General features: G+C 38.3%; 1 protein-coding gene across 1 annotated transcript in view; it reads left to right on the forward strand.

Moving 5' to 3' along the window:
* The window catches only part of LOC107597273 (sodium- and chloride-dependent GABA transporter ine), a 25,113-nt gene that overhangs the window by 4,939 nt on the left and 8,066 nt on the right, over nt 1-12,108 (forward strand). The window contains exons 3-10 of the mRNA XM_016288273.1: nt 2,289-2,499; nt 4,475-4,607; nt 4,933-5,067; nt 5,674-5,777; nt 6,019-6,143; nt 8,000-8,112; nt 8,914-9,054; nt 10,341-10,440. Of these exons, the coding sequence (XP_016143759.1) occupies nt 2,289-2,499; nt 4,475-4,607; nt 4,933-5,067; nt 5,674-5,777; nt 6,019-6,143; nt 8,000-8,112; nt 8,914-9,054; nt 10,341-10,440 (1,062 nt within the window). The remainder of the gene's footprint in view (nt 1-2,288; nt 2,500-4,474; nt 4,608-4,932; nt 5,068-5,673; nt 5,778-6,018; nt 6,144-7,999; nt 8,113-8,913; nt 9,055-10,340; nt 10,441-12,108) is intronic.

Below are 12,108 nucleotides of genomic sequence, written 5' to 3' on the forward strand. Positions count from 1 at the left end.
ATCTTTAAAGGTACTGAGGGAAGCTGGGTGACCTTAGCCTTAACTTTTTGCACTCGCACTTGGATCCTGACTCTTCTCTGCCGTGACAACTATTCAGGCCTGAAACAACTAGAGAACATTCCATTTAGACGTTGGGAAAGGAATACAAAATAATTCCAAGATTCACAGAGAGTGATGATAGCTAATCCATGTATTTAAAGCGAGTATCAAAACATGGAAGAAAATCAAGTCAATGAGCAGTCATAAAAATAAGCTTTTTAAATGCTATTTGAGCATAAGAAACAACATTCAAGGGGCAGTTCATTTCAGATTTTGTTGCTGATTTAAAATATGTAATTTAATTGTGAGTTCAGTGAACAATGTTTGAGATTTCAGGATTCCTCCATTCATTTAGATAGGAATTGGTCTTGGATGAGCTGCCCGGAGGCGTTGCAAATATGGCCGCCGAGTGAACAGACTTTCCTTGAAAGAGATGTAAGGTCCGCGCACCTGGCCCAACGAAGGTATCCAGTGGCGGATGAAGGTCTCTTGCGTGTTCGGTCTTTTCAGCGCGCAGAGTTATTCAATTTTTGGTTGTTTCTCTTTGACCTAATGTTAATGTAGAGCCAAAAACTCATCACCAAACACTAATGACTTGTACATACACTATATGGACAAAAGTATTGGGACACCCCCTTCTTTAGAACAGAAAAAGGCACTTCCAAAACTGTGGCAACAAAGATGGAAACATAATTCATGTATTTAAGAATTATATTTCCATCTCTGTTGCAACAGTTTTGGAAGTGTCTAAAATGACTGTACCCATATGTACTAGTCATTGGTGTTTGGTGATGAGTTTTTGGCTCAAGGTCTGCATTTAAAGTCACACCAGAGGTGTTCAGCTGGGATTAGGACTTTGCTTTATGCAGACCAGTCAAGTTCTTCCTCACTGACTGAATCAATCATTTCTTTTAAACCTTGCCTTATACACAGTGGCATTGTCATTTTAGAATATAAAAGGGTCCTGTCCAAACTGTTGCTATAAAATTAGAAGCACACAATTCCCTAGAATATCAGTATATGCTTAAACATTAAGGTTTGTACTCGTGGAAATTACTAAAGTGGTGAAACCTGTTCATTAGAAGGGGGTGTCCCAATACTTTTGTCCATATAGTGAATATATATATATATATGAATATATGAAATTACAATTCTGTCATTAATTACTCACCCTCATGTCGTTTCAAACCCATAAGACCTTCGTTCATCTTCGGAACACAAATTAAGATATTTTTGATGGAATCTGAGAGCTCTCTGACCCTCCCATAGACAGCAAGGTAACTGAAATGTTCCCAAGTCCAGAAACGGAGCAAGGAGATCTGTAAAATAATCCATGTGACATCAGTGGTTCATCCGCAATTATACAAAGCTACGAGAAAACGTTTTGTGCACAAAAGAAAAAAAACCCGCCGGGTCTGTTTCCTACGTTGTTGTTGATTTGATCTGAACGGAAACAGCGTATCCGTGTGACGCAGCTGACACAGAATAGCATACGCTGTTGTTTAAGTCCAGCTGATACTATCCAAAATGGCACCAGGGTGATGCGGAGGAGACGAATTGTTGAATAAAGTAGTTTTTTTTTTTTGCGCTTTTCTTGCTTGTAGCTTCGTAAAATTGCGGATGAACCAGATTCCATCAAAAATATCTTAATTTGTGTTCCGAAGATGAATGAAGGTCTTACGGGTTTGAAACGACATGAGGATGTGTAATTAATGACAGAATTTTCATTTTTGGCTGAACTATCCTTTTAAGTGTTGTGCAACTTTCAAATTTGAAATCTAAAGTTTAGCATAACATTGAATCGCCTTAATTGATTCATTCATGCAATCCTCAATAAAAAAAGGCTTTCTGATTCAAATCTGCTAGAACATCTTGCATTAGCCTCGGTTGTTTTGGCCAGCCACCAAAAAATATTTAATAAAAAAGGATAACAAGAATCATGAGCAACTGCTGAAAAGTTTTTCTTTCTTAGCGTATGTTTAGAAATGTTTTCAGATAGAGCCCTCTTAATATAACTTGACCTAAAACATCTGTCTTGAAGATTTGCTTTGTTCTTAACTTGTATGTTAGCCTAAAAATGTACTTCTGGAGGTCAACATTTTTATTCTTTTTCTTCTAAAACAAAAACGAAACATTTCAGAGCCTCTGAAGAGCCCTAGTCGCTGTTCCAATGTGATTCTGTTCAGCAGTGAAAGGCTTGGACAAGGTGGCGTCTCCTGGTGTCTCACGCTTTCTTTGTCTGTCTTCAGGTGTGGGGCTTGCCACAGTGGTGATTTCTTACGTGCTCTGCACCTACTACAATGTGCTCATGACCTGGGCTCTCTACTACCTGCTTCACTCTTTCAGCCCCTCATTGCCATGGCAGTCCTGCAACAACACATGGAATGCAGTTGGCAACTGTTCCACTGGTTTTCCTGGCAATGCCACACATCTGCAATCGGCCAGTCAACAGTTCTTTGAGTTAGTAACAGCTTTAATTTGGTTACTGTCTTTAATGTTTATGCCATTTTTGGTGAGAATGCTTGACTTTTTGTCAGAGGTTGATTATAGTTGTGTATTACTCTGTATTGTTGACTTTTCATATTCGATGTAAATGGAACATTTGGAAAAGTTATTGGAAAGAGTGCTTTCTTATTGTGTGTAGAATTTGTGGATTTCCAATTAAATTATGGACCTCAATGAACATTTAAGTGAAAGTGACGTGACATGTGGCCAAGTATGGTGACCCATACTCTGAATTAGTGCTCTGCATTTATCCCATCCAGAAATTACAATTCTGTCATTAATTACTCACCCTCATGTCGTTTCAAACCCATAAGACCTTCGTTCATCTTCGGAACACAAATTAAGATATTTTTGATGGAATCTGAGAGCTCTCTGACCCTCCCATAGACAGCAAGGTAACTGAAATGTTCCCAAGTCCAGAAACGGAGCAAGGAGATCTGTAAAATAATCCATGTGACATCAGTGGTTCATCCGCAATTATACAAAGCTACGAGAAAACGTTTTGTGCACAAAAGAAAAAAAACCCGCCGGGTCTGTTTCCTACGTTGTTGTTGATTTGATCTGAACGGAAACAGCGTATCCGTGTGACGCAGCTGACACAGAATAGCATACGCTGTTGTTTAAGTCCAGCTGATACTATCCAAAATGGCACCAGGGTGATGCGGAGGAGACGAATTGTTGAATAAAGTAGTTTTTTTTTTTTGCGCTTTTCTTGCTTGTAGCTTCGTAAAATTGCGGATGAACCAGATTCCATCAAAAATATCTTAATTTGTGTTCCGAAGATGAATGAAGGTCTTACGGGTTTGAAACGACATGAGGATGTGTAATTAATGACAGAATTTTCATTTTTGGCTGAACTATCCTTTTAAGTGTTGTGCAACTTTCAAATTTGAAATCTAAAGTTTAGCATAACATTGAATCGCCTTAATTGATTCATTCATGCAATCCTCAATAAAAAAAGGCTTTCTGATTCAAATCTGCTAGAACATCTTGCATTAGCCTCGGTTGTTTTGGCCAGCCACCAAAAAATATTTAATAAAAAAGGATAACAAGAATCATGAGCAACTGCTGAAAAGTTTTTCTTTCTTAGCGTATGTTTAGAAATGTTTTCAGATAGAGCCCTCTTAATATAACTTGACCTAAAACATCTGTCTTGAAGATTTGCTTTGTTCTTAACTTGTATGTTAGCCTAAAAATGTACTTCTGGAGGTCAACATTTTTATTCTTTTTCTTCTAAAACAAAAACGAAACATTTCAGAGCCTCTGAAGAGCCCTAGTCGCTGTTCCAATGTGATTCTGTTCAGCAGTGAAAGGCTTGGACAAGGTGGCGTCTCCTGGTGTCTCACGCTTTCTTTGTCTGTCTTCAGGTGTGGGGCTTGCCACAGTGGTGATTTCTTACGTGCTCTGCACCTACTACAATGTGCTCATGACCTGGGCTCTCTACTACCTGCTTCACTCTTTCAGCCCCTCATTGCCATGGCAGTCCTGCAACAACACATGGAATGCAGTTGGCAACTGTTCCACTGGTTTTCCTGGCAATGCCACACATCTGAAATCAGCCAGTCAACAGTTCTTTGAGTGAGTAACACATTTTAATTTGTTTACGGTCTTTATGCCATATTTGGTGGGAATGCTTGACTTTTGTGTATTGTCATGGTTGTGTATCACTCTGTATTGTTGAATTTCCTGTAATCAATGTAAATGGAACATTTGGAAAAAGTTAAAGAGTGCCATCTCATTGTGTGTAGTAATAACGAATGTCCTATGATATGATGGGCATTAATGAAGCTTTAATGAACCTTTTAACAATATATTTTAAGGTTTATTCTATGAATCAAGTCAGTGTAATGTCAGACTCCTGAGACTGATATAGATTTGCTCTGTTGTGTGATTGTGCTTTGTAAATGTTTTTTTTTTTTTATTCCCCCAGTCATAAGGTTTTAGAAATGACCACAGGGATTGAGCATGCTGGAGGGATTCGTTGGGAACTCTTTGGCCTTCTAGTCCTGGCCTGGGCCATTGTTTATTTCTGTATCTTTAAAGGAGTCAAATCCACCGGAAAGGTCCGAGTTCAATGCTCGCATCATTTCTAAATTAAGCCTTTAATATGGCACACAATAGCATGTTTAAACTACAAATGGATAGTTAAAGATAAACACTATGTTGGTGTGTATACTATAAGGCTTAGTATGTCAACTGTAAAAGTAACCGTATTTAACATATTTCATATTTTAGGTGAATACAAGAAATTGACGGAAATAAAATAATTGATAAAAAATAATATAATCATGTAAAATAATTATATATCTATCTATATATAGGTGTGTGTGTGTGTGTGCGCACATGTGTTTGCCTTGTTATCACAAATATAAATCCATCTGTCTATAGGTTGTGTACTTTACTGCCACGTTCCCTTATTTCATACTGTTTGCATTGCTGATCAATAATGTCCAGTTGCCTGGAGCAAGAGATGGCATTCTCTTCTTTCTCATGCCAAACTGGAGTAAACTCTTGGAAGTCCAGGTGAGATCACATGTGAAAACCATTCAAGTCACATTGTGTTAAAAACAAACTAGAAGCGGTTTACATGCTACCACATCATTACTGTAGTACCACTGATAAACAACAGCATTACTGTGGGAATTGTGGTGGTTTACTAAAGCAATAAGCCCCAAGAAGCCGAGGTTTACAGTGAATTTATAACAGCTAAGGGGCGTTGTTAGGCACGACACGAAGCGGAGTGCCTAAAACCCCCTCAGTCGAGGTATTGAAGGTGGAAGAGAGCCCTGTACATTCACTCCCCCCACCTACAATCCCTGCCAGTACAAGACTCGAACCCGCAACCTTTGGGTTACGAGTCCGACTCTCTAACCATTAGGCCACGACTTCCCCACATAATAAAGAAAACGTGAAATATGATTCCTGTTAATGTTTTATTAAAACACAGGACAAAACTAAAACCCTGTGCTTGTATGTGTTTGTTAAACTTATGTACTCTCTAACCATTAGGCCACGACTTCCCCATATAATAAAGAAAACGTGAAATATGATTCCTGTTAATGTTTTATTAAAACACAGGACAAAACTAAAACCCTGTGCTTGTATGTGTTTGTTAAACTTATGTTGTAGGTGTGGGTCAATGCTGCTGCTCAGATCTTTAACTCCATCGGCATCTCTTTTGGTTCTATGATATCTATGGCCAGTTACAACAAGTTCAACAACAACATCCTCAGGTTTAGTAATAACAAGTTAACATTTTACATTTTAAAAGATTATTTAATTAAATGTATCTAAGTAAATATAAAACTGAATTAAAATAATAAAAAAAACACAAAAAATGTGTAGCTTTCAAATTGTAACCTTCCTTTTTATTTGCCTGTAAGCTTTTTATACTGATCAGAGCTAAAAGGGTCTGTTATCTTCCAGGAAAACATGATTCATTCTCTTTGTTGCTCTTTGCCTTTTATTTTACAGGGACACCTATATCGTCTCTCTGGCTAATTCAGCCACTAGTATCGTGGCTGGGTTTGTTATTTTCTCTGCCATTGGGTACATGGCCCACATTCACAACCTACCTGTAGATGACATTGCTACTGATGGTAAGTTTGTTTTCCTTTTTTCTGTAATATCAGTCTCTGCAGCTGTGAATCTAGTCCTCCTTTGTCCTTGTGCATTTCAAGGTTTGTTGAACCCACTTTTACTGTCTGCTTTTATTGCTGTGTCTCTGTACGGCCAAGAATCACAATATAGTTTTAAGGACCAGAGGATCACAAAGGATCTCTGCTATCTTTTTGATGTGCTCTTTGCTGTTGTGCTCTGTGGGGAATCAAATGCTCCGAGTAGGGCAGTCACATTTACATCCAAATCCTAATTAATCTACACAGCAGTTTTTACATTGCCAGTGTCTTGTTCTGTGACCTATGAATATGGGCACTGATATAAATAAATAATCAAACCTTTGATGCACAAAACAGGCCTAAGGAAGTCAATGTCAACGCCATGCAAGCTAATGAAATGAGAATGCAGTGGGATAATTCCAGCTTTTTTTCAGAAAGGTTTTTGTTCCGTACTGCCAGAGAGAGGATAAGTGTGAGAGGAGGTGAAGGGTGGATAGGATTAGGCCAGAGAAAAAGAATAAAGGGACTATTCATGGAAGAAATGTGCCACGGTAGGCTGAGTAGAACAATGTGAAAACAAAAAACTGATAAAAGCATGTCCTTGAGTTGAGCTGCCCTCAAGAGAACTTCACAGCAGTTTACCATATCATAATATTTTTTGTGTTTATATTACAGCAGTTTAGTAAAACATGTTATCATCCGAGTCCATCAATTTCCACCAGTTTAACCCATTAAGACCTCAAGGATAACACAGATGCTGCCATCCCTCTGAAACCTGGACTGCTGTTGGAAAATGTTATGCTTAACAAAAATGATGAGTTCGCACACTGTTCAATATCATATTTTGTATGATATATTTATTTATTTTTTGAGTATGCACTTACTTCCTGCCTCAACTATTTTCATCTTATCAGCAAGATTTCACCCAGTCATCCTTTATCTATTTCTTCTGAGAAATACAATTACAGTTGTGTTGTTCAGTGGCTTTGCGGAGTATTTCTCATCATAACATATAGTTTAATGTCTTTGTCACTTTTGTTCCTTCACTCTCTTCTCTCTCCTTAAAGGAATAGTTCACCCAAAAATGAAAATTCTGTCATTTTCGTCTCTACTGCATCACTTTGGAAATGCGTTCACGACACTACCACCGTGTGGCGGCGCCGGCGCTGACCCAGATCCGGCGTAATGACATCTAGGTCAGTGGCGGCGTGGTCACACGCTCGCATCATGGTACTGTTGTGATCGCACGTCCAAAGTTTGTTTTCTTTGCACAAAAAAGTATTCTCGTAGCTTCGTAACTTTACAGTTGAACCACTGATGTCACACGGACTACTTTGTCGATCATCTTGGTTCTTTTCTGGACCTTGAACGTGGTAGTTACCTTGCTGTCTATGGGAGGGTCAGAGAGCCCTCACATTTCATCAAAAATATCTTAAATTGTGTTCCGAAGATGAACGAAGGTCTTACGGGTTTGGAACAACACGAGGGTGAGTAATTAATGACAGAATTTTCATTTTTGGGTGAACTAACCTTTCAAGAGAGCCCATTGAAAATTAAAAATTATTTTCTCCAGCTTCTTTTCCCATTCTTTTTAGTCTCCATCTCCTGTGTTATTATTATTTTTTTTGTTTGTTTCTTTTTTTTAATTTCTGCACTGATTTTGGTGAAAAAGTGCAGAATTTAAATGGAATTAAATATGACAAAATTTGTCAAGCGGAGCTGAGAGTACTAATCTTTTACTGGAATCTGAAAACAATAATTCGATTCTCCAAAACAGTGAAAGATCTGGTTCTCCTTGTTGGCCAAGAGAGTGACATTGTGGGTGTGTTTTCTTGCAGGGCCTGGTCTGGTGTTTGTGGTGTATCCGGAAGTGTTTTCCACTATGCCAGTCTCTCAGCTCTGGGCTCCTCTGTTTTTCATCATGTTACTCTGCCTTGGATTGGACAGTCAGGTAGAATCGGCCTCAAAACACAATTTCAATCCCTAGTAAGCTTCCTTTCTGTCTAATACCCACATAAAACAGGTAGCTACCATCTAAGAAGCCATTCACACAGGACACGCTCTTGTTTTCTCTCTCAAAAAGTGCTAAACTGATGTCTTTAGCCTTTATAATCAACAATTCCTTGCATTCTGTCCACCTTATCGGATCAGTTTTGTCACAGTGCATTCTGCAGTTGTCTTCTGTGCAAAGTATAAACATAATGCGGCCTTGGTAAAGTTTGATAGGCCACAGATGGCAGATTTGTTTATTTTATTTTTTTTCAACTGTCTCGTTCATTTCTGCAGCTGTGCATCCCAGTCCTCCCATGTCCTTGTGTGTTCTCTAGGTTTGTTGACAAGCAGAAATCTAGCAGGACATTTTATGAATCTCTTGAGCTAAAAAAAGATTCACTTTATGATTGCGTCACAGCTTTTATTGCTATGTTTCTGTACTGCCAATAAACATAATTCAGAGTTTTAAGGACCAAGATCACTGGTCCTAAAAGCTGTTGCACACATAGAAAAGACACAACTGTAAAGGAGTCAGGGTCAACACAATCTTGCTAGCAAGATGAGAGATAAGAGTGCAGCTGGAAAATCGATGCCACATGTGTTTAGATGGAGCAGTATAATATGTGAAAATGTCTCGTTCTTGTGTGTGGAAAGGTGATCAGAAAAAGGGAAATTCCCAACTCACCAGGTTTTTCAACAGAGTTACAAACATGTGTTTGTGCAGTTTGACCTATTATATGTTTACATGTACACTGTGCAGTTTGCCATGGTGGAAGTGGCTGTAACTTTCATCATGGACGGTTTTGGCAAGAAAGTTCTGCACGTTTTTAAGAGGAAGGAGCTGATTGTTCTGGCGGTGTGCAGTGTTGGATTTCTGCTTGGGATCCCTCACATTACCAGGGTAAATATGATCTAGTTTCACTTCATAAACAAGTAATGTGTTCTTATAGTTGAGATTTTGTTATACTTGGATCGAGTATAAGACTGTTCCTGGAACTGTTAACACTTGACTCTTGGAAAACAAATGAAGGATATTATGTCCCAGTATTTCTCAGTTTTTTTCCCCCAGTATATTTTTGAAATTAAACAATTTTAGAGCTTATAAATAAATTGATTCAACGAGTAAAAACCCTAGTAAAACAGTAATATATTTAAAATACATTTATTTCATATCTATTAAATTATTTACTGACATATCGCTTGAGACTTACTGATATAAAAATTATAATTAAACTGTATTTGGAGTATTACTTGTGCACAATGCACATTTCTTAATATTAAGTCTAAAATGTGTTTTAATGTCACTATTGATGAGGATTGTTTGATCTTTAAATAATATCAGTCTTTGAATGCAAGATAGTGAAAATGTACCTGAAGTATAATTTCAATATTTCCACTTTAGCAGAATCAAATATACTTCAGTATATATTTAGTTTGACTTCAGTTCTACTTCCACACAAATAAAGTGCATTAAGTACAAAATTTGTTGTTCCTATTTAGCAGACCTTAAGTATACCATATTTGTATACCAGAAATACAATTGCAAGGTATTTTTATTAAATACACAAATATGTAAATGCATTTGTAGTATACTTAGTGTGAAATAAATGTATTTCAAATACATTTTAGTATATTATTTTTCTCTAGGGAATTGATTTAGTAGAGGCAAAATATCTACATATTTTAACTACAAACCCAATTCCAAAAAAGTTGGGACACTGTACAAATTGTGAGTAAAAAAGGAATGCAATAATTTACAAATCTCATAAACTTATATTTTATTCACAATAGATACATCAAATGTTGAAAGTGAGACATTTTGAAATGTCATGCCAAATATTGCTCATTTTGGATTTCATGAGAGCTACGCATTCCAAAAAAGTTGGGACAGGTAGCAATAAGAGGCCGGAAAAGTTAAATGTACATATAAGGAACAGCTGGAGGACCAGTTTTAATGTGTATATAATGAAAATGTATGCATTGAAATGGACAGTTTGAACTGATTTACTGAAATGAATCAGACTTACAAACTGCTGTTTTTGCTACTGAAGTTTAGATACCATTAAATACACCATAACAAACATATATTTCTTCCATAGATAAAAATGATATAGTATTACTGAAAAACTTAAAGGCCATTTCCATTTTCCATTGCATATGTAGTGAAATAATATTGTGTGTGTGCAGGGTGGGATATATGTGTTTCAGCTGATGGATCACTACACAGCTGTGGTGTCTCTTATGTTTCTGGCCTTCTTCGAGGTGCTCGCCATCACGCTCATATTTGGTGAATTTCACTTCCTTCAGTCTGCACTTCAAGATCACAGAAAACGTCTCAGGCTACTTATGTAACCATGGTTCCCTGAGTAGGGAACGAGACACTGCGTCCTCTAGGGTTCGCTATGGGGAATGCCTCGTCGTGACCCGTGTTTGAAGCATACATTGAAAAAACACCAACAACACGTTGGCCGGCGACAGCCCATGACGTCACTACCGGTGCGACTATAGAATAAATAGGCGCCAGGAGAACATGTCATTCACTTCTTCGTCTGAAGCTTGCGTTCGAAGCATGGCAGGAAGCCTAGAGGACGCAGTGTCTCGTTCCCTACTCAGGGAACCATGGTTACATAGGTAACCTGAGATGTTCCCTTTCAAGGGAATTTCAAATTTCAAGGGAATACACATATATACACATATACATACATATATATACACATATATACACACATAAATATATATATAAATACATATATACACATATACACATATATACATATATATATACATATATATACATATATATACATACATATATATACATATATACACATATACACACATAGCCACATATATACATATATATATATATACATACACATATATATACACATATATATACACACATATACATACACATATACATATACATATATATACATACATATACACATATATATATACATATACACATATATATATATACACACATATATATATATACATATATATATAGTTATAGGGGAATTAGGAGCTAAGGGCAGATGTAAGACCCCCGAAGGAAACGAGTAGATACTCAAGTATCACTCTGATCTGGACGAAAGCGCTGATGCCTTGTCTGGATCACATCCCTAGGTCTTGCCTACCTCCCTTTGACCCGCGATTCCTTCTACCCCTACCCACAGGCGGGGGAGGAGCGCGAACCGCGACACTAGCCTTCTGTTGCCATCTCTGATCCTCAGACCGAGACGGACCAGGACCCCTATGCTGTTCGGGCTTAGACCTGGACCATCGTGAAATGAAGGACTGAAGGCCGCTGAGCGTGCCTTTGCCTCCCTGAACTTCTCGACCACCGTCTCAACGGAGGTCACCAAAAAATATTCGGAAGGCGAAACCGGCGCATCGAGAAAAAAGCCCCTCTCTTCCATCCCGATATCTGCCAGGTTCACCCACAGATGTCTCTCAATACATACTATAGCTGCCATGCTTAGTAACACAGAGAGTGAGATCTGTGGTGCAGCGAAACTCAGCTACCTCATCAGGCCTTTATCCAGGTCTTCCAGCAGGTCAGCCTAATATGCCTGGAGCACCGCATCGTGCGCAACGAAGCTACAGCCTGACCTGCTGCTGCATATGCCCTGCCATCTAAGCGAGATGGCAAGGAGGGAGTTTTAAGAGAGGACGTCCTTTAACCCATAGAAAGATAGCTAGTCAGTTGTCTTTTTTACAGGAACATCCTCTCATAGAGGACACAGTTCAAAGTTCCCTTGAAAGGGAACTGCCCGGTCTTGCAGATTTGCTTTATACAACATTAGAAAGATCAGGCCCTTTCTTTAGGCTCAGCCTTTGCCCGTCCTCAGACATCTCCTGCTCTTACTGGGCCGAATCCAGCAGAGCACCGTCCCCTGGATCAAACGATCAAACGATAATAACATCATCCTCCAGCAGCTTACTCTCG

This window comes from Sinocyclocheilus grahami, unplaced genomic scaffold (genome assembly GCF_001515645.1).
Source record: "Sinocyclocheilus grahami isolate Dianchi unplaced genomic scaffold, SAMN03320097.WGS_v1.1 scaffold230.1, whole genome shotgun sequence".
In the NCBI taxonomy this organism is placed as follows: domain Eukaryota; kingdom Metazoa; phylum Chordata; class Actinopteri; order Cypriniformes; family Cyprinidae; genus Sinocyclocheilus; species Sinocyclocheilus grahami.